Source organism: Solenopsis invicta, chromosome 6 (genome assembly GCF_016802725.1).
Source record: "Solenopsis invicta isolate M01_SB chromosome 6, UNIL_Sinv_3.0, whole genome shotgun sequence".
Classification (NCBI taxonomy): Eukaryota; Metazoa; Arthropoda; class Insecta; order Hymenoptera; family Formicidae; genus Solenopsis; species Solenopsis invicta.
In genome coordinates this window covers 11,056,363-11,083,037 of record NC_052669.1, presented here as the reverse complement: position 1 = coordinate 11,083,037, position 26,675 = coordinate 11,056,363, and the positions used below count along the sequence as shown (strand labels likewise).

Genomic DNA, 26,675 nt, shown 5'->3' with positions numbered 1-26,675 from the left:
AATAATATATTTTATTAAAAAGCTATATACTGTATATTAAAGCTTCTCATATTATCAAAATTTGTAGTTTATGTTTATATATGGTTAAATATATCTTTTGTTAAATATTTTTTAACACGAAAAATTATCTTTATAATTTTATAATTTATAAAATTCTTGTGTTATAATAATAATGATAATGATGATAATTATAAAAATACTCAACTTCATTGACATATATGTATATAGCGGACTTTTTTGGAATGTACCACCAATATCTGCTAGAGATTTAAAGGACGTCCTTAGAACATCTTCAAAATGTCTTATTTAATATAAAGAACAACGCAATTTTCGAATACATATTTATTATGTATGTATACATAATATGTTAAATATTACGAACCATCCTAAATATGTCCTATAGATATCCTACAAACGTCATACTGCAGCTATGATAAACCAGGATGTCCTTCGGACGTCTTTGGAACGTCCTATAGTCGTACAAGATACTAGGACATTACAAGGACTTTTGTGGACATGTATTGGACGTCCGGGGACATCCATGTATTATGTGGGCACAAGCATGTACATACATAACCTAAAAAATTTTTAATATACGCTAATACGCAGGACATAAAATGATAAAAAAGCATTAGAAATTATGAGTGATTTTTTTAAATTTATTTTTACATGCATAATAATTATTTTAAAAATAGTTCGATTTTAATAATTCTAATCCCAACGATAATCAAACATCTGTAGATTAAGAATCTTTTTGGATTTCTTGTTTCACATAACTGAGTGTCAAGATTTCATGGTCACCATAAGACGATGCGCGCTCGGACACGTTGCGCAAAAAATGTTATGATTATGACAAATTTTGTTATTTGTTGGTCATGCAGATGTTTTCAAAGATATAATCGCAGGATACGAGTGAATCACGGAGTTAATAGTGTCACAGAACAACGTTTATTATAAATGTATTATACATAAAGAGAGACGAATCCCAATAGCACACGGGACCGATAGTACACTAAAGCCCGTATCAGACTATGCATTGAAAATTGAAGATTGAAGATTAAAGATTGAGCTTTGGCCAATCAAAATATAAAAAGTTAAAATTTCCTTGTTTTGATTGGTCAAATTTCAATATTTAATCTTCAATCTCAATCTTCAATGCGTAATCTAATACGGGCTTAACACTCACAGCGGCCAATGCCTAGAGTTTTTCCGTTGGTTGAGTTAGATAAGTCAAGATGATAGGTTGGTGGGCTATCGCACCATGCGCTATCGGATTCCATCCCATAAAGAGAATCAGAAAACAAACTTTGAGATAAGAATGCACATATACCCAGATAACAAAATGCGCGCACAATGATCGCACTGTTCCCGCACACGTGCGAGTACTCGCATGCGCATAACCCTCATAACGCACGCAGATGTGTCCTCATTTGCAACTCATATCGCTCGCATGCATGTTTGTCTTACGCGTGCAAGTGATATAAGTTCAATTCCAGAAGATACGTGTTCACACACTGATGTCATAGTGCGCTTGCGAGTTACAGCAAAATAAAAATATAAGAAAACAAGTTTACAGAAAAATTGAAGTGCAACTAAGGACAAATTATTCATTTTATTTTACATTAAAATAAAATTCTACAAAAAAGTATAAAATATAAAGTAAAAAAAAAACTTATATACTATGTTATTGTTACGTCCGGCGACGTAAGATTCTTTTCTTTTGACGACGGATACACTATACGACGGAGGCCGAGCAACGATGACCCACTTAATCTCACTTCGATTTCCGGGAATACAGTGAGACATAAAATAGGCCACAGAGGCGAGTAAAAATGTCACAAAAATCAAAACACCATAAATTATAAGAGAAATGTCATAAAAATCAAAATATCATAAATTATAAAAGAAATGTCACAAATCAAAGCACCATAAATTATTAAGAAGTGTCAAATAATAACGTCATCGGAAATCGTCTTATTAGCTGAACAAATAAACTCGTTGACACAAAAAATAATTTATGGGAGCCTTTCGAGGTAACACGTTGCTCGATCCCGAAAACGTATAAAACTCCATCGGCAAACATTAAGGACGTTCACCGGCTAATCGATTTCTATACAAAATGCTTTAAATTTAAACTGCATGCTATTAATCATTATCGATATATCCCCTAAATTCCAGGAAACATAGCGGTACCGAATTCGAGTTATTAATTTTCAAAGTTGCAGCTTTTAACATGTAAGGTATAGCCCAAGCGTGCGCTGAAGTGACATTTTAATTCATAGCGACTGTGATATCTATACGATTTTTCTGAAAAAGTAGGATATGATGCAGGGCGATGCTATAAACAACATAAAAAAAAACGGAGATTCGTAGCGGTACCGTTGTTGAATTATCGAAGTTCGAAATGGTGTTTCCGACAGCACTTCGAAGCGAGTCGTCGCATGGAAGGAGAGCCACCGCTGAGACGCGGCAACGCCGCGCGCGCAGCACATGTGCGTAGTAACAGTAGCGCGGCTTTTTATTTGGATCGGAAAGGAAAACGATTATGCGAAATAAATGAAATTTGAAAATCAATTATATTATTTTTAAACGTATATTTATAGTAGTAATTCTTTACTTAACGTAACAAAGCGTAACCTTAACGTAATAAAGCGTAACTTCAAATAACAAATATCACATAATAATTATAAATTATATAACGCAACTATAAAATCTGACAAGTATTGAACCAAATATCCTAAAGAAGACTAACGATATGATGAATAATTTTATTCAATACTTTCTTATTTTTAGTCACTCGTGCTTTTCCATCGACTTTTTCAGATAATAATTCTATTTAGCCTTTCCTGCACTTTTATAAACTGCTATAAGTGAAGCACTTGTAAATCCGGCTATAGCAATTTTTTTTAAAACGTCTCGCGATATAATATTTTTGAAACTGCTTAGTTCCTGCAAGCTTATATTTATTTTACTGTTTTTTTCAAGTTCTGTGAAGCTTACTTGAAGCGTTTTTGCATGCAAAAAAAGCTTCTCTTCAACTTGAAAGTGAAGTACAAGCTTTTCTAATGCCACAACGTCAAACTCGGCATTGTGAAACATTTTGTCGCTATCGTCGACATCATCGGTTGTAAGAAAATCATTGTACAACGTTGATAGTTTGAATTTACCTGGTCCTTTTCGATCGGGTAATGCTTTTTTTAAAACTGCAAGGCTATCGGAAAAGCCAGATATTACATAGAATGGCTCTATCATATCGTGTTTTAAAATAAGCCTGAGGAGTCGTGGTATATCAAAAGACGCATTATGTGCCACTAGCAGACAGCGAGTCGCAAGTTTCTTTAAAAATAAATTAAAAGCTTGCAATGCGTTTTCTTGAGTGCATGTCTCTAGTAGCTTATTATGATAATATAATTTCGGACCAATGCTGTGCAATCCAGTAATTTTTGTTGCGCTTGTACATATTTCTTGCAATGGTTCAATGTAAACATTAAAAATGTAATTGCCCGATTTTGCAGCAATTTGCAATATATCAGCCGTTGCATTAAGACCTGAAGTTTCTAAATTAAAAAATACCATTTTGCTTTCATTGAGAGATATAAAATCTACAGTGTGTACACTTGAATTAAAATCTTGATTGATTCCACAGTTTGGGAAGTATTGAACATCCTCCACTTTTTCTTTCTTTTTTCTCAAGACTTCTCTTTGCACCTTTAATTCATGCCGACGTAATTTTTTAACTTTTGTCAAAGCTAAACGTGCTTTTCGTTCTCGTTTCTGATCGCTTCCTCGTGCGTAAATAGATGTGTGTTGACCGGATAAAAGATTTAATTTTTTTTTCAAATGCTACATTCACCATCATTTTTAGTGCATACAGCACTAGCAACACGAAAATCGCAAGCAGCGCTTTTACTAAGGCAAACATTTTTTGGTGCTTTGTGAGCGATTATATTATTGACACTTTTATTGCTCTGACTAGATGCCGCCATTGAAAATTTTTGCGCGTTATTTGCATATTTATCAAATATTATTTTTAATTCGTTTAACAGTGTTTCGTCAGTTAGTTTAACTGTTTGTTTTGTCAAATTTTTCTGGCGACTACACCATTCCTTACAATTTTTGTGTTGACCATACAAATGATCTGGTATACTTCTTAATATATCAGCTAGTTGCGTAGTCTGGCCTTTATTCTGCGCAATTGCATACGTAAAACATTTTTTTACGTGGCTTATCACACCTTGTTTATTTAATTGTTTGCATTTTTGGTAAGTTCGTACAATTCATTCGTAAAATGTTTGACTAAATGATTTTTATCCGCTAATTTGTGAACGGTTTCACCGCTTTCTTTGCATACTGCCGCAATTGTCGAGCTATCTTCGTCTCCGATGATAACACGAACGTTTAAACCAACTTCTTTTAAAATATTGCTTTTTTTAATAAGTTGAACGCTAGTGTCCGCCTCCATAGCCTTCGCACTCCCCTGGAAATTGAGTCGACAGTCGTGGTCTTCTTTGCTGTGACCCTTATCGCACATTGTGCATTTACGATTTCGAGTGGCATAATCTAAAATTTTTTTGTTAAAAATCCTACAATTGTGGCATAACCGTTCAAGCTGTCATAACTTCTTCCGTTGCTCCAGCCCATGTCGTAAGATACGATGATATTTACAATGTCTGTTAATTTCGAATAAAACGTCATATCGGTCGAATTTTCATTCGTCTGTCGTGAACAAGATGGAATATTGGGATCATTGTAGGATTGAAGCAAGTTTAGGTGAGGATAGTCTTTTACAACTTCAACTGGCCTATAATAAGAAGAAATTAAAACAAAATAATCCATGATTTTATTAGAAACCAATTAGAAATTTTTTTAAAGAATAAAAAATACAAATAATGTACATTGTACGTAGAGATAAAAAATTACATTCAATTATTAAAATAAAACCCTTACACATTTTTTCAGAAATAGTGTTACGCAGTCGAAAATATTGTGTTCTGTATAAATTTGAGGAGGTGCGTAAAATAAGGACCTAAGATTTTGAGCTGGCCTCCGACTGAGTCAATTGTTACGTATTTTAGAGGTCGCGAAATTGACTTAGATCCTTATTCCGAACATCCCCTGATTTGTAGACGTAAACACATATTTTGTGCCTATTGTTTAATATCTAATGCAAGTTTCGAAACCTACTAATTATCAATATACAATTCATTACTATGGAAAAATATTCAATGTTTATGTCTGTGGTCATGTTTATTTTGTCAGTTCTATATAGTTATTTAATCAAAAGTATTTTTTAATTTAATATTTTTATTTAAAATTAACGTTCCATATTTTCAATCTTGATTTAATTGACTGATATTTAATCAAAATTTATAGTAAATACTAAAATAACTCCTTACAACTCTTCACACAGCTTTTTCATATTCTCAATCACTAGGCGGCGTTCTTCATCAGCAGCTTTCTTGCAGCTGTCTTTTGCACTCTTTTTTATCGAGTCTCCTACTATTTTTTCGTATCGCTTGTATAAATCACTTGAAATACCTGGGATATCTATACAGGCTAATAATTTTTTCAACCCAGTATAACCAACGCCACTGTGTATCGCACCTACAAAAAAGCATTACAATTATATATATAGTATATATTATAATTGTATCGTCCTCATTGAATAATATTATTGAATTTAAAACTTACCCAGTACAAGTAATAAGTTGCTTTCTGCATACTTGTGACCATTATGCATTTGCATCTTTCCTGTGCTAACTGTAGTTTGGGTCTTACACTCTTCGCAAACAATTGTTAGAATTGAATAAAGGCCTGAACGTTTTTCAGCTACAATATTTTGTAAACTGAGAACCCTCATGCAGTTGCAACATTTCAAATTTTTTGCAAGCACTTGCATATTAACGAAACGATGACCATAATTAATTCTTTCGCGAGTGAGAACATCATATCACATCTGGAACCGTGCTCACCGTCCACCACCGTAGACGACTGTCGCGGATCCACTCAGTTACTGTGAGCAGATCTTTCACGGGTCCGACCTAGGAATTTCCTAACCACTACACGAGTTCCACTACAGAGTTGGCTCAAGGATTTCCCAAACAGTAAGTCTCTCAACATTCACTCCGTCCCTTTCCCCTTTTATTTTCTTTTCTTTTTTTTTAATTGTAATTATTCTCAAGTGAGAAACTCGCGTCGTAATCCGATCGAACGGTCCACAACTCTTACGGAAATGAACTATTGGAAAGGCAATAATCACTATATTGACTTACGATAGTGATTATTCATTCTCTAATAGTGATTATGTAGCATTTAATGATTAGATTATTTGCAATAATCATTTCCTAATAGTTTTTGAATAGGTAATTATTAATTTCATAATCAGGTTATTTGGAATAATCACCAGCACACTACTTTTAATAGTTAATATATAAATGATTATTAGTCGACTATTCACAATAAACCCAATAAGAACTAGATTATTTAAATTTATACGTTTATTAAACGCAAGTATGGTATAAAACAGATATAGGTATGTGGCAGATATGTATATAGGTAAAACGGTTTTTATACGTTAGTGCAATATACGTTTATAATAATCGTTTTTATTACGTATATATAATACGGAAAGTATTTTATACGTTGAAAAATGGTTTATAAAATGCCAGAAATGTATTTACATTTATAACACGTATAAAAATACTATAAAATACTATCATATACTAATTAAACGTTCCTTAAATACGTTTATGATTTGTAAAAGTTGTTCATGTAAATAACGTATCAAAAATAGGATTTAATATCCAGGGGGTCAATCATGTAATTTCACGTGGAACTTTTCACGTTTCACTTTTCACTTTTCACGTTTCACTTTTCACTTTTCATTTTTCATTTTTCACTCATAGAGAGTTCACGTGAATCTTTTCACACATAGCGATTATGTATGAATAATGCGCGGAAGTTTAGTTTAGGTTCCGAAATTCACCATTAGAGTCTCTATCATTGCAACTATCAAGCGATCGTGAAAAAAGTTTCTACCTGCTTTTACAGTATAACTTCTACTGTAAAAATTTTATTATATAAAAAAAATTGTAAAAAAAATATTCATAAATAAATAGCAATATTTCTTAGTTATATTGCATAAACTTAATTTACAAATATAATATATATTACATTTATTTTTAATGATCCATATATTGTAACAACTATTTTATTATGTAGTAATCTAATACTCAAAATTACATTGTAATTTAATTCAAACATTGTTTTTCAAAATTAATTTTAATTAGTTTTTTATGTGTGCAAATTTTAAAGTAAATTAATTTCATTAGTCATTAAATTTAACTTTGTTTAATTAAAAAATATTGAATAATTTAGAATACGACCTTGATCAAAACTGAATTCTCCGCTCACACATGTATTTTCCAAATTTATAAGTTATAAACACTTACATGATTGATTAATATTCTATTTCACAAGACGCACCTTTCTTATATCATTGTGTATCAAAACGCGTTTAAAGTATATTTTTATCTAAATTTGCATTTGATGAAACCTCATTCTATATAATTATCAAAATATCAATTTGTCAAATATAAATATCAAATCTAATTACATCACAAAAGCATTATTTTTATTTATGTAAGTATTACTTTATCCTATCAACGCAATGCAATACCAAAAAGGTTAACCTCTTCAATAATACCTCTTCAAACTGTTACCACACTTTCATTCTTATTTCAAAATACATACAATTTATTAATTCCCTAAATTTTCACCTTTTCGCCATCACGGCTGATGGCGAAAAAGTTCACGTGAAAAAGTTCATATTTCCGCTCATGAGTGAGTTACATGATTCCGTGGAATCGTACATGATCGTGCAGTTCACGTGAAACTTTTCACTTTTCACGTTTCCGCCCTAGGGGAAATGTTACATGATAGACCCCCAGGTATAATATACTTTAATTATGTTAATTAAAGTTTAAGCGTAAATTATATTTATACGTTTTTATTGCAGCAATATTTAAACGAATAATAAACGTATTTTATACACATTCCGTATAGCTAATTAAAGGTTTATTGAAAACGTATATTATTTATGAAATGAAAAACGATTTATAAATTATCAAAATAAAAAATGATTTATAAATCATTTCAGAAATACCGAATACGGTTAAAATCCAAGACATTCAATTATTAGTAGTTATTTTACACGTAAAAACATTACGGTGCTCTCGAAAATTGAGCGATTTGCTTTGGTTTTGAGTCTCAAACATAGACTTTGTACTATGGCTACGTTCCGTTTCACGCATAATGCGCATGAGACATCATTTTATCCTTGTAATTCCCCAAATGTTAAACAAGGACAAAATGATACATTATGCGCATCATGCATGAAACGGAACGTAGCCTATGTCTATGGTCTCAAAGTTTTTTCGCGACGCCAGTTTTCGCGCTTTTGCGGCTTGCGCGGCTTCTACTAGGTGGCCATGCCGCGAGGGATTTTCTCGTGAGTCGAGTGCGGCCACAGGCATTATATCTAGACGCCATCGTGACCGTCTTCTTAAATCGCACTTCAGTGAAACTTGTGGGAACCAATTGTTGTAACCTCGAGACGAATTTTGCTCTCATTTTTTTTTCAAATGTGATGTGTATGTGGTTCGCTGTTTCACATAAAATTTTATATTTTTACATGTAAAAATAACAATTTGTATTGTTATTAAATCTTGTACATAAATGTTTAATTGAGTTAATAAATGTTAAATCTTTAATCTTTATTTAATCTTTTTGAACAAAAAAAAAGAAATATTTTTTTGGAAACTATAATTTATTACGTTTAATTATTGATTTATTAATACATATTTTATACGACTAATATAAATTGTAGTGACTATTGGACTCAAATAATTTTTCAATAGTTTTGTGTAATAGTTCGTCCTAATAATCCGCGAAAAAACTATGACGAATAATCCAATAGTTTTATTAATAGCTTTACTAATAGTTACAATGGTCCATTTCCGTAAGGGTAATACACAGCAATAATTTGGCGAAAAGTTGAGTCTACGTATAAATCAAGTAAATACAACTTAAAAAGTCTAAAGTCAAGTCAAAGCTGAACATAGGTTAGAAATGGCCTTAATCAAAACGATCGAACTGTTCAATGCAAAAGAATCAGATATTACGACGTATCTGGAACGAATAAATCAACTATTCCTGTGTAACGAGAAAAAGGAAAAAAGTACCATTGCTTCTAACATTAGTAGGAGGAGAAGCATATCCACGTATGACAAGAACGTCCTTTGGACGTCCAATGGACATCGCGGTCCGACATGTCTTGGCGTCCAGTGACATATCAATTGTGTCTTGTAGACGTCTAGAAGACGTCATTCGGACGTACAATGTACCGCCTTCGGACGCCAAATGGACGTTATTAGGACGTCCGGCAGAACATAAAAAGGACTTTTATGGACGTTGTTTGGACATCCTTTTATATTGTGCAATTGGGACTTTATTTACAATTAGTAAAAAAATAATATTTGTTAGTAAAAGTAATATTAACCCTGCCGAAAATGTGCGATTAAAACCGAGTAAAAAAAAAGTAATCCAAATCGATTGGGATTTCTGCACCAAAAATATGGTATTGAGATAGATCGAAAATAAAATCGAAACTCAGTTAGATTTATTAAAACAGAATACATTAATGTAAACGTAATAAATGTTTAATTTAATAATAATAATAATAATAAAACTGAGGGGGCGGTCCTCGGGTCGAAGATCCGCCTACGGCACGCAGACTGTTGTCCATTGTGTCACCCTCTAGTCGTTTGCCGTCTATGGGAGCCCCGATTCCCTCCAGAAGAGACTCAGGTCCCTCATAGGTAGCCTGCTAATCTGCCTTGGCTCAGGAAATGCCGAGCCTAGTAGTTTTAGTCTCAGCATAGGCCGAACAGTCACAAAGAATGTGGAGACTTGTCTCCTCTTCCTCCCCACAGGACCTACACTCGGCCGTATCAGAACGGCCCAGCCTGTGCATGTGGTAATTGAGGGCTCCATGACCAGTCAGTATTTGCTACTAGCCTGGTGTCCCTTCTGCTCAAGGACCTTATGTCCCGGACTAGGCCCTCACTGGGTGTTTCCCCCAATAGAGCCCCGGCCTGTCGACATTTGGTCCTCAGCTCATTTTTCCAAAACTCGAGGTGCTCGTTCCGCAGCCAGGCCCGAAGCCTCTCCCTGCCAAGGCAGAAAGGGACCCCCAGCACCGGTCCCGGCCCGAACACCTCCATTCTTGATGCGGCCCTGGCGAGCCGATCGGCTTCCTCATTGCTCTCAATCCCCGAGTGACCGGGGACCCAGGTCACGATAACTTCTTTGTCCTTCGCCAGCTTCTCCAGTGCATTTCTGCAGTCCCAAACCAGCCGCGAGGTGTAAATCGAAGCTTCGAGTGCCTTGATAGCAGCTTGACTGTCCGAGCATATTCTCACGCGCCCACTTATCTCCCTCACTTCCAGGGCCAGTTGGGCACATCTCAGGATCGCCACGATCTCCGTCTGAAAAACTGTGGCGTACCCATCCAGGGGCAGGCTTTCCGCCACTCTCCTCTGTCGTCAAACAATGCCCGCGCCGGAGCTCGTACCCGTCTTGGAGCCATCTGTAAATCAGACGTCCCCGTCCCAGGCCTGAACCGGTGCTCCGGGTTTAATCTCGTCTGCGAGCCCTGTGACCTGCACTTTAAAGCGCCTGTCCAAGGCCCGAACTGCTGGCATCCTGTCCTGCCTCATTCTGAAGATGGAGTCGGTCAGCACGCCGCTGGGGAACCTAGTATGTGCAGTCCCCTCCTTCCACTTCAGTTCACAGACTAGTCGGTGTGCAGCGATCGCCGCCGCCCCCACCACCACCTGGTGAAGTGGTTCAATCCCGAGCAGAATGCCCATGGCTGCCACCGGCGTGGTTCGCATTGCACCCAGGGCCCCTCTTAAAATCAGAGCCCTGATGTGCTCGAGCGCCATCACCGCCGTTTTCTTTCGCGCCCTAGGACACCACACAACTGCTGTGTAGATGAGCCTGGGTCGAAGTATTGCAGTATAGATCTAACAGACCATCCTGGGCTTCAGTCCTCACGTCTGGCCCACGATTCTCCTGCACATCCAGAAGTAAGAGCACAGACTCTTACAGCGGCTTTCAAGATGCTCCCTCCAGGACAGCTTCTTATCTAGGATCACTCCCAGATATTTTACTGACTCAACTGGAGCTAGCCTTGTACCTTCAAAGATGGGCCCCTTTATAGTGCCCACTTTATATTTGCAAGTGAAAACAACGAGCCCCGTTTTCAGCGGATTCACTGACAAACCGGTCCCCCTGCACCACCGCTCTACTGTTCCCAGTGCGTTCTGCATGAGCTCCAAGAGAGGCCCGAGAAAGGGTCCTCGCAGAGCCACGTCGTCAGCGTAGCCCTGCACGAAGAAGCCCCTCTCACTCAGACCCTCAAGCAGCCCATCCACCACCAGGCACCATAACAGTGGAAAGAGTACCCCGCCCTGGGAGCATCCCCTCTCCTCCCATCCACTGACCCTCGTTGTTCCCAACGAAGTTACAACTTGTCGCTCAGCATGCTCCGGATCCATTCCACGAGTTTCTCCGGCACACCCCTATGTAACGCTTCCTCACACACCACCTTGTGCGGGGTGTTGTTGAAAGCACCCTCTATATCTAAGAAAGTGCCCACCGCATAGCCGACCCTCTCCAGTTACCCCTCGATAAACGACACAGTCGCATGAAGAGCCGTCTCCGTGGAATAGCCCATGCGGTACGCGTGCTGCGCGCAGTGCAAGGGGCGCCGCAGGAAGACAACGTCCCTTACATACGCGTCGACCAATTTCTCTAGAGTCTTCAGGAGAAACGAAGTCAGACTTATCGGTCTGAAGTCTTTAGTAGAGGAGTAGCTCACTCTTCCCGCTTTTGGGATGAATACCACTCGCTAGTTTCCATGCGCTAGGCGTATGGCCCAGAGCCAAACATGCCCTCAAAGTCCTTGTCAGAGGTCCCACGACCAGCTCCAGCCCCTCCTGTAGAAGAGCCGGAAATACTTGATCTGGTCCCGCCGACTTAAAGGGTTTGAAGGTGTTTATCGCCCATCTCACTTTTCCGGGCTTGACAATGCTGGCCGCTAATCCCCAGTCCGCCTTGCGAGGCCTGCGCGAGCCCTCCGCATCATGGGCGAACAGTTCACCGTGCTCCCTGCGAAAGCCCGGAAAGCTGGCCTCCAGCAGGTGCACCAGACATCGCTCCCTGGTCACCATTGTCCCATCAGGGAGACTAATGGAGTCCAGGACGGCGTCTGGGTTTCTGGCTAGAATCCTGCATAGTCTTGCGGTCTCGGGCACGCCCTCTACCGACTCGCAGAACTCTTTCCAGCTCTTTTTCTGTGCCTTTACCACAGAGTCTCTGTAGTCTTTTTGGGCCCTTCTGTGAAGTTCCCAGTCAGACTGGCGGCCCGTGTTCCTGGCTCTATTTCAGGCCCTCCGAGCCGCACTTCTGAGCTCCTGCAGCTTGGGACTCCACCAGGAGTTGCCCCTGGAATTCTTAACCGCCCTTTCTGGGCAGTTCCTTTCATAGCTCTCCACCAGAGCCCTCTGCAGATGATCCACGCAGAGCTCCAGTTCCTCCTCGGTCCCGTGCCTCCTTGGGAAGCCTTCGAGATGGCATTTCAAGTCCACCCGATAGGAGTCCCAATCGGTCCTTCTGGGGTCCCTGAACGTCGTCACCTCACCTCTGGCCTAGGCCAGTTTGAAGGTGATTTGCCTATGGTCTGACAGTAAAAGTTCGCGCGAGACCCTCCATCCGACCACGTCCCTCGATATACACCCAGAACAGACAGTAAGATCGAGAACCTCTCTCCTCACCGCCGTGCAAAAGATGGGCTCGTTACCTCTGCTGAGAATCTCCAGGTCCGTCGACGCTAGAAATTCTAACAGCCTCCTACCTCTATCGTTGGTGTCCGTGCTACCCCAGACCGTGTGGTACGAGTTAGCATCGCAACCCACTATCAGGGGAAGCCGCTCACTCTGGCAGTACTCTACCAGTCTGGTCACCGGTTCCGGCGGCGGTGGGGCCCCCTCGTCGTGGGGAAATTACGCGGAGCACACCACCACCCTCCTGCTTCCCAAGGAATCAGCGACATCGAGCTCGACCGCATCTCTGAAACATAAATGCGGGATTAGTCGAGCGTCAACGCCCTTCACCGCTACGCAGACTCTGGGCTTTTCGGCTGTTGGAGGCTTAAATAACCTCCCGCATGCTGCTACGCCACTGATACGGCCCCGGACAAGCCAAGACTCTTGTATCAGTAAAATGGCTGTGTGCACCGCAGCTTGTTTCCTCGACAGAATCGCCGAGGCCCCTTTGCTGTGGTGCAAGTTGATTTGAGTAAAGGTCATCCCGGGACGATCGAACTTTACGATTCGTCCATAGGGGGCCCCTTCTTGCCCTCCCTATCCCCACCTTGGGCCCCGCTCACCTTGAAGGTGACTTGGTCGAGCCCAAGGTAGGGCTTAAAGTCCAGCGCCTTAAGCTTAAGGACGCTAGACTCTGGAATCCTAGGAACCAGGTTCCTACCATCCCTGGTAGCGCCTACGTTCTCAGCCATGATCTTCCAGCTTCTGGTGCTGAGCCCAGGATTCTGCCTCTCCAGCCGCTCCAGGATCGCGGCCGGTTCATCGGACGCCCCCGGGACCCAGACCACGGCCCTGTGCTGCCTTTGAAGCACCTCCGGGCCCACCACCTTTAGCTTGGCGTTTTCCCAGAGAGTGATGTTCCCCATCTGCTCAGCGAGCCAGATTAGGGACGCCTCATCCCTGCCTAAGACTACCGCGGCCCCTCCTTTAAGGAAGGTACGGCGGAAGCATGGAATGGGTCCTTCCCACTGATTGCCCTGCTGACGGCCAGCTTCAAAAGAGCCAGCCGCTCAGCAGTAATTTCCTCCTCGGGATAACCCTCGGGGATGATAACACTTGTTAAAGGGTCCGCCGCCTCGGCGTAGGTCCCAGTATGTTGAGCCCTATGCTTCTTAGCGGGTCCTTCCGCCGAAGGGGGAGTATCCGTGGAGCCCTGCCGGCGTTTGCTGCTGGCGTGCCCCTCCCTCTCCCTCGGCGTTGTTACTAGGCGGGTCACGGTGTCCGAGGAGGTCCCGCACTGAGACCTTTCTCGTTCCCGTTTGGCCCTCCTTTTCTCCGCACCAGAGCGGTTCCTCTTGCCAAGAGGGCCCGCCGCTGGCGCGGAGTCTTTCTCTAAGACGGTGGCGGTGGCGCCTCCGGAGCCCGGACGAGCCCCATCTGCACCCACCGCCTCCGCCTGTGTGCCGGAGCCGACGGCGGTGGCGCTTCCAGAGCCCAGATGAGCCCCGTCCGCAACCCCCTCCGCCGCCTCCGCACTGGAGGTCCCGCACTGCGAGCCCTCCATCTCCTTCATTGCATCTTTGAGAGTGTTCATTTCCATTTGAAGTCCCACGAGTAGCAAGGGAACAAAAGGTCCGCCCACACAGAGCCCCGCATGCGTAGGTAAGGCTATTACTCTGGGGTGTCGCCTGGTGCCCCAGAGGCATAGTTCAAGACACTGCTCCCTCAGTGCCACGCAGCCATCGCCACGATAGCTTACAGCTTGGCTTAGGGAACTGGTCCGCGGTAGCGGCCTTCCTGACCCCACGCAGGATTTTATCCCTGGGGGACTCGGGCCTCTCCGACCGTTCTCCTATCCGCCACCCGGAGACGCGCCCGGTAGGTAGCTCAACCCCCGAGAATGTTTAATTTACAAAAAAAATAGTTCTTGTATCCTTTTCGTTAAAAAGAATTTAAAAAAGATTAAATTTAAATTAAATATTTAATTTTTGTACCAGATTAAATAACAATACAAATTGTTATTTACATGTAAAAATTATAAAAATGTATGTGAAACAGCGTTTCACACACACGTCACATTTTAAAGAATGAGAGCGAGTATTCGTCTCAAGATTACAATAAGCAGCTCCTAAAAGTCTCACTGAAGTTATGAGCTGGGGAGTCGGCCGCAGTGGTGCCTAGATATAACGCCTGTGGCCGCATTCGACTCACGAGAAGATCTCCCATGGCATGGCCATCTAGCGGTGGTGCTAGCACTCATTGTTAAATCCATTTCAATCCGAAATTACAGGATTTTATAAATTATAATTAAATCAAATTTTAACGTGCGACGATGCACCCCGCAGCAAGCATCGTCCCGGCAAACATCAGCCGGAAAGGCCATCGGGCCATAACCGGAGGTACCACGGGTACCCATCTTTAAGTTCAAACACAGAAATACCGCCTGGCGGCAAACACCGCCAGAAAAGACGCGCCGGGCCATCGCACGCGCTGAGTTGGCGCGCACGCGCACTCGGAAAACACGCGGTCTTCCTTACTCCGACGACTCCGCCGTCGAGCGCTGAAAGATAACGGAGGCGAGCGGAGTCGCTCGATATAAATAGGGCCGGTACGCCGAGAAACGGCGACTCCATCACCAGCCAGCATTCCGAAAACGATCTGCTGCGCCTGTGACACTCCGCTCCCGAAGTCGGAACAATGGTCGAAGAGTGCTTGGCCGCGGCGAGAGATTACTTCGCCTCCGACACCGATCCGTCCTGAACACACAGCCATCTGAAAGCTGGGAACCCGCTCAAAACCAAGAGTTTTGGTCAGCGAGCCGGTCCCCGGCTACCCGGAGGCTAACCTCCTCGTCTTGCGACATCCACCAAAACCGCGACCGCCGTATTCGGGATCCCGGGTCAAGTTTACTTCACGGGGTACCGCGCATCCAGTCCTACTTGCAACGATCCCGTCGCGACCGTCGTATCGTGCGGGAGTTTGGCCCGCCCGCGATAACCGCGACACAAAGGCTAGCCCGCGGACCGTACGGTGAAACCACGCCCATCGCGTCGCGAACCTCACGGCACGCCGGCCGTAGACCGCGCCCGCGCTCCTACAAAACCGCACTTGTACATAAAGATACCTTTGTCAGCTCTAGTAGCATCGTAGACTATCTATACATACATACAGCTATATCGTGTACATATTATCCATCCCGCAAATTAGCCAAATACATGTAAATATATCCAAGTAATACTACACGTGTAGTATTTTAACCGCACCGCTAGTCTTCCCTTCTCCCGCGTCAAACCATTTTTGCGGTCTAGCACCGAAAACAAGCTGATCCGTGCGCAGAAAGTCGGTAAATTACAAATGTATACATGTATTTGATTCACAGAATCATGTAAACAGATATGATTCTGTAAATCAAATATCTATACCTTCCTGCTAGATGTATTTACTTTCTTTATATTTTAAGTTTACATTCTAAAACGTTTTTTCCGAGGAAAATTTTACTTGGTATAATATACGTTAGTATTTATTTATATTTTGAATAGAATTTTTCTCACAAATAAAATGGCCATTAAATAGTATATTAAATTAATCGTTATAGTATTATACATATGTATTAAATATGTATTAAATATGATATAATTTAAATATTATATATAATAAAATATTAAATATTAACAAATAATATATTTTATTAACAAGCTATATACTATATATTAAAACTTATTATATCAAAATTTATAGTTTATAACAATTAGTCAAAGATTAAGGCTCGCTTAAATAAATTAATGATGAGGAAAATTGAGCTTGAGAGCCACGCAAGATGTCAGGTGCGAATAAATAAATAACAGCATAAATCCAATGATAAACGTTTCGACCTTTAATGTCGGTCATCCTCAGTATAAAAGTCTATGAGAACAAAATAATCGCAATAATTATAATAATGTTACAAATTTTTTCCCGAAACAAACGAAAAAAAGAAGACACAATTAAATCTAGTTACCAAAAAATTAGAAATTGTGATGAGCCGCGATGTACATCCTCTATCATCGTAACATAATAAACAACCTCAAGGAGCATGTGCCGAGACAAGAGCTTCGAAAAATCAACATGACTTGATTTGCTGATTAAAATAAAGAATAATATTAAGGAATGAATATTAAACTTGTAACAAACAACAATACGAATTTAGTAATTAAAAATAATTAACAGGAGATTAAAATTAAGAAATAAATAATAAAATAAATATTGTAATTAAATAATTAAGTAAATGTGGAAAAAAAGTAGAAAACTGTACAAGTCAAGAGATGTAAAATAGTAAATAAGAAATAATACTCGAAACAAAGAATTGTATACTAAATACCTCTAGGCACCAAAACTCGTGTCACAGTAATATGAGGAAAGATGTTACATCTTGGAAGGAATAGATACAAATAATAAGAACCGAACGAGTGGGATGGCCTCGGCGGACCGCACGAAAAGAGTACAAAGAGGAGGGATGATAAACCTAAGAAGGGGGAATACGTTCGAGAATAGGAAGATACGCATCCGAAAGGAGTTCGGTATCACTTTGTTTGTTGAGTCCATGCGATTGATTTTTGATGTGTAACATCTCGGATATAGATCTTTTTACGTAAGAAGGCTCTTTGTCTAAAATTTCGACGTTCTCCCAATCAAAATCGTGGTTTTCAGAAATACGATGTGACGAAATAACCGAAGGAGAACTGGCCTTTCTAATATCCGCTTTATGTTCGTTTACTCTTGTTTTTAGCTGACGCTTAGTCTGTCCCACGTAAGAAGAATCGCAGTCTTTACAATTGATTTTATAGACCACGTCATTACAAGAAAGACGCTCTATGTGGTCTTTACCGGTGGTTATAAATTTATTCAATTTAGAAGGGATCGTGAACGCCACACTGCAATCAAACTGACATGAGAAAGACGAGAATTTCTCTGATACCGACTCAATGTAAGGGATCGTAAAAAATCTTCTCACATGTTTATCCATAACACAACTGTCATCTCTATAAAAAAGGTGTTTGAGTCTACAATGAATCATGGCAAAAATAAAATTTAATGGATAATTATTTTCTAATAAGATATTGATTAAAATTATGAAGTTCTTACGATGAAATTGCGGATGTGATAAAGAAATTAATTTGTCAACCATACCGAAGATGACACCCTTTTTGTGACACAAGGGATGATGTGAGAAGAAATTCAAGTATCTTCCCGAGAACGTTGGTTTGCGATACTGATCGAAAATAATTCTATCATTCACCCTCAATAGCATGACATCAAGAAAACTGATTTTTCCCTCGCTCTCTCTCTCCATAGTAAATTGTAAGCGTTCATGCATAGAATTGAACGTGTCAAGAATGTCCGGTAACAAGCTTACAGGAGCTGCTAATAATATGTCATCTACATATCTATAGTAAAATGGCAGATGAAAGGAGAGAGATTTAATCGCCTTGCACTCCAAATCTTGCAAGACTAAATCCGCCAAGATAGGAGACAACGGGGAACCCATCGGCAAACCGAAGATCTGTTTGTAGCACACATTATTAAATTTGAAAAATGTAGAATCTATTATTAAATTAAGAGCTTTGAGAAATTTAACGAGCGGAATAGTAGTATTTTTAGAAATCAAATCCCATCTGGACGTGACGCTTTCCACCGCTAAGTCTTTTGGAACATTGGTGAAAAGTGACACGACGTCCAAAGACAATAAGACGTGATCTGATCTCAAGGAAAGGCCATTTAGTTTATTAACTAAATGGACACTGTTTTTTATGAAACTATCCGCTTCTGGTAAACTGTTATAAATTATTTCATGTAAATGATAAGCTAATGAGTATAGTGGACTGTTTATAGAAGAAATTATGATTCTTAATGGAATATTAGGTTTATGGATCTTCGGCAGACCATAGGCTCTCGGTAAGATGCCGTCCGTTGTTAACATACTCCTATATAAATGTTGTTCGATGAAACCTTTCTCCTTCCAATTAGAGAGGAGGGAGCGCGCTTCTTTTGTTAATATCTTATTAGAAAATAATTATCCATTAAATTTTATTTTTGCCATGATTCATTGTAGACTCAAACACCTTTTTTATAGAGATGACAGTTGTGTTATGGATAAACATGTGAGAAGATTTTTTACGATCCCTTACATTGAGTCGGTATCAGAGAAATTCTCGTCTTTCTCATGTCAGTTTGATTGCAGTGTGGCGTTCACGATCCCTTCTAAATTGAATAAATTTATAACCACCGGTAAAGACCACATAGAGCGTCTTTCTTGTAATGACGTGGTCTATAAAATCAATTGTAAAGACTGCGATTCTTCTTACGTGGGACAGACTAAGCGTCAGCTAAAAACAAGAGTAAACGAACATAAAGCGGATATTAGAAAGGCCAGTTCTCCTTCGGTTATTTCGTCACATCGTATTTCTGAAAACCACGATTTTGATTGGGAGAACGTCGAAATTTTAGACAAAGAGCCTTCTTACGTAAAAAGATCTATATCCGAGATGTTACACATCAAAAATCAATCGCATGGACTCAACAAACAAAGTGATACCGAACTCCTCTCGGATGCGTATCTTCCTATTCTCGAACGTATTCCCCCTTCTTAGGTTTATCATCCCTCCTCTTTGTACTCTTTTCGTGCGGTCCGCCGAGGCCATCCCACTCGTTCGGTTCTTATTATTTGTATCTATTCCTTCCAAGATGTAACATCTTTCCTCATATTACTGTGACACGAGTTTTGGTGCCTAGAGGTATTTAGTATACAATTCTTTGTTTCGAGTATTATTTCTTATTTACTATTTTACATCTCTTGACTTGTACAGTTTTCTACTTTTTTTCCACATTTACTTAATTATTTAATTACAATATTTATTTTATTATTTATTTCTTAATTTTAATCTCCTGTTAATTATTTTTAATTACTAAATTCGTATTGTTGTTTGTTACAAGTTTAATATTCATTCCTTAATATTATTCTTTATTTTAATCAGCAAATCAAGTCATGTTGATTTTTCGAAGCTCTTGTCTCGGCACATGCTCCTTGAGGTTGTTTATTATGTTACGATGATAGAGGATGTACATCGCGGCTCATCACAATTTCTAATTTTTTGGTAACTAGATTTAATTGTGTCTTCTTTTTTTCGTTTGTTTCGGGAAAAAAATTTGTAACATTATTATAATTATTGCGATTATTTTGTTCTCATGGACTTTTATACTGAGGATGACCGACATTAAAGGTCGAAACGTTTATCATTGGATTTATGCTGTTATTTATTTATTCGCACCTGACATCTTGCGTGGCTCTCAAGCTCAATTTTCCTCATCATTAATTTATAGTTTATGTTTATATATGGTTAAATATATCTTTTGTTAAATATTTTTTAACACAAAAAATTATCTTTATAATTTTATAATTTATAAAATCCTTGTGTTATAATAATAATGATAATGATGATAATAATAAAAATATTCAACTTTGTTGACATATATGTATACGAGGTGTGTTCAAAAAGTATCGCGAATTTTGAATTTTCGCGGGTTACGTATATTCGAATTTCGATCTTTTTGTGGCGTTATGTTGGTACTCATGTCTCTCACTTATGCCGACAAGCTCGGCCATTTTGAATGTTCACTTAATTGTTGACAGCTGCTTTGCTTGCACGTGTTTTGGATCGTCTTCGATTTTTACCTATTCAAAAAAATGGATCAAAGAACCTGTATCAAATTTTGTGTGAAAAACGAAATTAAGTGCGCGGATGCATTCCGAATGTTGACTGTGGCATACGGAGAAGCTACCTTGGACCGAAGCAACGTTTATCGGTGGTACAAAATGTTCTCAGAAGGCCGAGAAGATGTGAACGACGAAGAGCGTGCCGGACGCCCGAGCACTTCAACAACAGACGAAAAAATTAATGAAGTGGAGAAAATGGTATTGGCCAATCGTCGAATCACCGTTAGAGAAGTTGCTGAGGACCTAAACATATCGATTGGCTCGTGCCATTCGATTTTTATCAATGATTTGGGCATGAGACGGGTCGCCGCGAAATTCGTACCAAAATTGCTCAATTGCGACCAAAAACAGCATCGCATGAACATTGCTAATGAGATGTTGGACTCTGTCCGCGACGACCCAAATTTGCTCCAGAGGGTCATAACTGGTGACGAATCGTGGGTTTATGGTTATGACGTGGAAACCAAAGCTCAATCATCTCAATGGAAGCTGCCGCACGAACCAAGACCGAAAAAAGCGCGCCAAGTTCGGTCGAATGTGAAAGTTTTGCTGACAGTTTTCTTCGATTGCAGGGGCGTGGTGCATCATGAGTTCTTGCCACAGGGTAGAACGGTCAATAAGGAATATTACCTGCAAGTTATGCGCAATTTGCGCGAAGCAATCCGCCAGAAACGCCCGGATTTGTGGAAGAACAAAAATTGGCTTTTGCACCACGATAACGCCCCTGCTCACACATCGTTGCTTGTGCGCGACTTTTTGGCCAAAAACAACACACTAATGATGCCGCAGCCACCGTATTCCCCAGATCTGGCCCCCTGTGACTTTTTCTTGTTCCCTAAACTGAAGAGGCCCATGAAAGGACGACGTTACGCTACGCTTGACGAGATAAAGACGTCATCGAAGGAGGAGCTGAACAAGATAAAAAAAAAAGATTTTTTGAAGTGCTTCGAAGATTGGAAAAACCGTTGGCACAAGTGTATAATATCTCATGGGGATTACTTTGAAGGGGACAAAATAGATATTCATGAATAAATAAATAATTTTTGAAAAAACACAAAATTCGCGATACTTTTTGAACACACCTCGTACATGGTGCGTTCCATAAGTAATGCGACCAATTTTTTCCTGACGCGACGATACACCGCAGCGTGTTCTAACCTGTTGGGAAAGGTGGAGGGGAGTGTTAGCTTCAAAATGCGCCCGGTCTCGGTCGCTTCCGAGCAGCAGGAGAGTCAGGACGTGCATTCCCGTGAACCGCGTTTGAGGTTAACGTAACACGGCGCGATGGATCGTACTGTGGAGCAACGTTACGCTATCAAATTCTGCGTTAAACTTGGAAAGTCCGCCACCGAAACGTTGCCATTAATTCAGCAGGCCTTTGGGAGTGATTGCTTGTCAAAATCACAAGTTTTCCGATGGCACAAGTCGTTCAAGGAGGGCCGAGAGGATCCAGAATCAAAACCATGCTCATTGTCTTCTTTGACGTCAGAGGCATTGTTCACCATGAATTCGTACCTACAGGGACCACTGTGAACGCAGCTTTCTACTTGGAAGTGCTAAAAAAATTGAAAAAAAGGGTCACACGTTGCCGAAGCGACATCAAGAACGCGTGGAAGCTGCATCATGACAACGCGCCAAGCCACAGCGCCTTCGTTGTCAACGATTTCCTGGCCAAGACCCACACCCCATTGGTTTCCCAGCCTCCCTACAGTCCCGACCTGGCACCCGCAGACTTTTTTTTGTTTCCTCGTTTAAAACAAGGCCTGAAAGGAAAACATTGGGGCACAATTACAAACATCCAGGCACATGTGACATCGGCTCTAAAGGACATCCCGGAGAAGGCCTTTCAGGATGCCTTCCAGGCCTGGAAGCATCGCCTCCAAAAATGTATCGATGCGGGAGGGTGCTATTTTGAAGATTTCTAACCATTGGTACAAATATATTCAATAAATAGTTTTTTATGAATTTGGTCGCATTACTTATGGAACGCACCATGTATAGCGGACCTTTTCGGAACGTACCACCGATATCTTTTGGACATTTAATGGACGTCTTTAAAACATCTTCAAAATGTCTTATTTAATATAAAGAACAACGCTCACAATTTTCGAATGCATATTTATTATGTATGTCGGGAACATGTTTAATATACATAATATGTTAGATATTACGAATCATCCCAAATATGTCCTGCGGACGTCCTACAAACGTCATATTGCAGCTATGATAAACCAGGATTTCCTTCGGACGTCCCTGGGACGTCCTATGAACGTACGAGATACTGGGACATTACAAGGACTTTTGTGGACGTGTATCGGACGTCCGGGGACGTCCATATATTGTGTGGGATAGAGTGTTGAAGAATTTGTTAGCTCCATCACTACCGAACCAAAAAACATTTGAACAATTAAAGTCAACGTTGTCAAACCACTACAGTCCAAAGCGTTTAATAATAGCCGAACGATATAAATTTTATATTGCCAGTCAAGAAACCGAGGAGGATGTAAAATCATTCACGATTACGTGATAAATTGGTATGTAAATTGCGTTCAGAAGCAATCAAACGGAAACTGTTAACTGAAGATAACTTTACTTTCACGAAAGCATACCAAATGATCATAGGAATGGAATTAGCGGAAGGTCAAATTAAAGTCATGTGTGTAGAAGGTGCGTCAGTCAACAAGTTGAAAATTCAACGTGGACAAAAAGCAAAAAGCATTATAAATCAAACTCGAGAATTTAATAATGCTCAAAGTCATAGGTCAAATAATCAAAATTATACGTCAAACGCACGGAATTATCAATCAAAACATCCAAAGTGCAAAAAATGTTTACGTATTCATTGGGACGGCAACACCTGCCCGGCAATAAATGTTTTGCATGTAATCATACAGGACATACTGCAAAATCTACATTGTGCAAAAGTAATATTCATAAGCTGGTAATATTCATAAGCTAAGTAATATTCATAAGGGAGACAAAGAAGAAGAAAAAGAAACGGAGAATAACATCATAGCCGAGGAAAAAGATTCGTTAGAGCTAGGATTATTATAAGAAGACAATAGCAGAAGAGAATTATACCATGTACATTCTGTGATGAAGACCGAGAAAAATGGAAGTCTGAAAGTAAGACTACAAATCGAAGATAAGTTAATAGTTATGGAAATAGATTCGAGCGCATGTAAATCTGTCATTCATGTTGAAGATTATAATCAAATATTATCACATCTTAGAACAAAACCGGTAAACTTCAAACTAAAGTATGTACAAGCGAAAATGTAGGTATAGTCGGTCAAGTTTTAGTTACAGTTTCACATAATGGCAAAAAATTAACATTATTATTGGTCGTATTAAACAGTAAAAACAAGTTTATTCCGTTATTAGGTTGAAATTGGTTTAGTTTTAATCCAAATTGAAAAAGCATTATAAATTCTCAAGTAATATTTACAAACAGTAAAAACGTTAATATAAAATTGATAGGTCATTTACAAGACGAAAAGAACCAAATTAACCAACCGAACAATACCAGTATTAAATGAAATAAATTAATTTCTTCGATCAAAACTAATTTTGCAAGTATTGTTTCAGGAAAAAAGCATACTAGTATAAAAAATTTCAAAGAGGATATAAAATTAAAAGAAAATGTCAATCCTATCTTTTGTCAAGCTTATCAAATGTCGTTCGCATTAAAATCTAAAGTCGAAGCCAAATTTTCAAAAATGGTAGAAAAAGGTAACAGTTGGCGTAATGATTAAGAAAACCAATGATAAGATTCCTTCAATATCTATTTCAAAAATGAGTATTGTAAATGAACATTTGATTGGCTGGTTGTGTTCCGGTGATTACTCCCGACACGTCGGTAGGTATATCGGGATCTTTTCGGCGTCTTAGGAGTTAGAACTCGTAGAAAGAGCCGCTCGGTGGTCGAAGATAAAACACTTGCTTGTTCCAACGTTAAGATAATGTATTTTCTTCAGTATTGCCCTCGTTACACTTGTAGTACGATTATATATGTCACTCGTTTGCTTGCTTTTTCCTGGACGGCCCGGTATATATGGATCGGCTGTTATCTTTATATTGTGTTACAAGCTCGACGTGTAAGTCACGCACGGCGAGTAACACAACAAATAGCTGTTCGTCAAACTCTACCGTCGCTTTCCGACTTTGTCGCGATATTTATGCGGAAATTCGTTGTTTGGTTCGGCCAATCGTGTTCCTGTAGCATGCAGCTCCATGTTTAGCCGAAATCCGAATACCGGAAAGCGACTCAGCATTAGCTGGCGCAGCGCGATGGTGTTTCGGGCCGAAAACCCAACAGACCATCAGCGTCTTTCGATATTTCTCGCGTATGCGGAATTCAAGTCCGCTACGCGTATGCATAGCAATAGGAATCTTAGTTTCCTGTTGCTATGTGCGTATTTAACGTAGTTGTACAGGGTACAGCAGGCTTATTAATCTTTACGCTGCGTAAATACGCTCCATGGGACAGTCGATGTTTGTGCTGGCGTAACGAAAACGAGCGTGAAGTCTGTGATTAGCCTAAATCCTTTACGCCATACGCCGATACGCCGTACGTCGACTCCATAGGACTGCACCATCAGGCGTAACCATGGGATTCTCGCCAAATTCTCCGTCCTGATTATTTTTCTTCTTTGCGCCAAATGCTCTTTTCTGATGTTCTTACTTCTTTGATTACAATCTTACGTCTTGGGTTGCGTTTCAAGTTAGGGTGCGAACCATGGTAGAAGGATTACATGGTGTGTGCAAAACTCAGAAACCACGCCCCTTTTTCGCCTCAAGCTCGCGGACTTAGGAATAGAGGGACGGTGCATAACCTACAGGGGTGAAGCACGTTTGCGGCGGGGGAAAGGCCGCCATGTTGGTTTCAAAAATTGCACACATTAAAATGTGTACAGTGTATGTGTGATATAAATAGTACAGAATAATAAAGTTTAAAATTTTGTTAATTTTTTACATTAAATTTTTCTTCAATTATTTAATAACATATAATACATTTAGCAATGTAATAAGCTAGTATAACAAACATATTAAATAATATTTTACATATAAAAACGAACTAAAAAATAAACTATGATAAAATAAAAAATAATAATTTAAAATAATCTTTTTCTTTTTTGCTTTAAATAAATAAAGTATCAACAAATACATACATCAATTGTATCAACAAAGAAAATATTTTTTTATATCAATAAAAATAAAATATTACGTATTAATAAGATTAATATAATTGTTTACCTCTGGAAACTAATTTTTATATTTTGTTCCAATACTTTCTGAAATTTATTTTTATATTTGTCTAAAGAATTTGTCGTGATGAAACATCCTTTTTTTGGTACGATGAGGAAAATGCTCATGGCACACCAGGCTGGCTAGACCTGGTAGTGTTGGACTTGAGTCAAAACGGTGCAATCCCGGCCACATAGTTTTAACGACCGTGTTTGTCACCCCCCCCTCCGCCTACAAACTTTACCGAGCCACCTTGCCCCGGATAAGAAAAGTCCCGGACAACAATACGTCATTACATCAGTAGCCTTTTCCCGGAGGCGAAGCGTGAACCCTGCAACCGCTGGAAGAATTTCCAGCGGTGCAACTGACCAAGTGCAACATGGCACTAGTCGCAGACGAGCCCCCCGCAAATAAAATTACAATTGTCATGGAGCCCCAGAACGGAGTTTGTGACTAAGCGGAGCCTTACGTTGAAGGGGAAACCGACGTTTGCGAGGGAACACAACAAACGAAGAACAAGCCACAACCGTCCAGACAGCGATCATGCGACAACAACACGAGGGGAACTCGCAACGAACAACGGACTCGGACAACGCAAAAGAGGCTCAGGACCCGAACAACAACAGGAAAGCTGATTAAACGGCGTCATAGGGTCATTTCGATATCTTAATCTTGCAATATTTTTTTTTTTTTTTCATTTATTATTTTTATTATTGTTGGACCAAAGCGACCCACATACGGAATTCACCTCTAATGTATAACTATTCATTGCCCCTGTTACGGCGACA

General features: G+C 39.8%; 2 protein-coding genes across 2 annotated transcripts; both read right to left on the bottom strand.

Annotated features, from left to right (window-relative positions):
- Window positions 1-11,924: 11,924 nt before the first annotated feature.
- On the bottom strand, window positions 11,925-13,433 carry LOC120358029. The gene is made up of 4 exons (XM_039450443.1): window positions 13,132-13,433; window positions 12,900-12,999; window positions 12,530-12,773; window positions 11,925-12,448 (listed from the first exon to the last, which is right to left on the bottom strand). Exons 1-4 carry the CDS (start codon window positions 13,431-13,433, stop codon window positions 11,925-11,927), a joined length of 1,170 nt encoding a protein of 389 aa, XP_039306377.1.
- A 427-nt stretch (window positions 13,434-13,860) lies between these two features.
- LOC120358028 lies at window positions 13,861-14,484 on the bottom strand. Its single transcript, XM_039450442.1, has one exon. The coding sequence runs from the start codon at window positions 14,482-14,484 to the stop codon at window positions 13,861-13,863; it is 624 nt and encodes a 207-aa protein (XP_039306376.1).
- Between the last annotated feature and the right edge of the window lie 12,191 nt (window positions 14,485-26,675).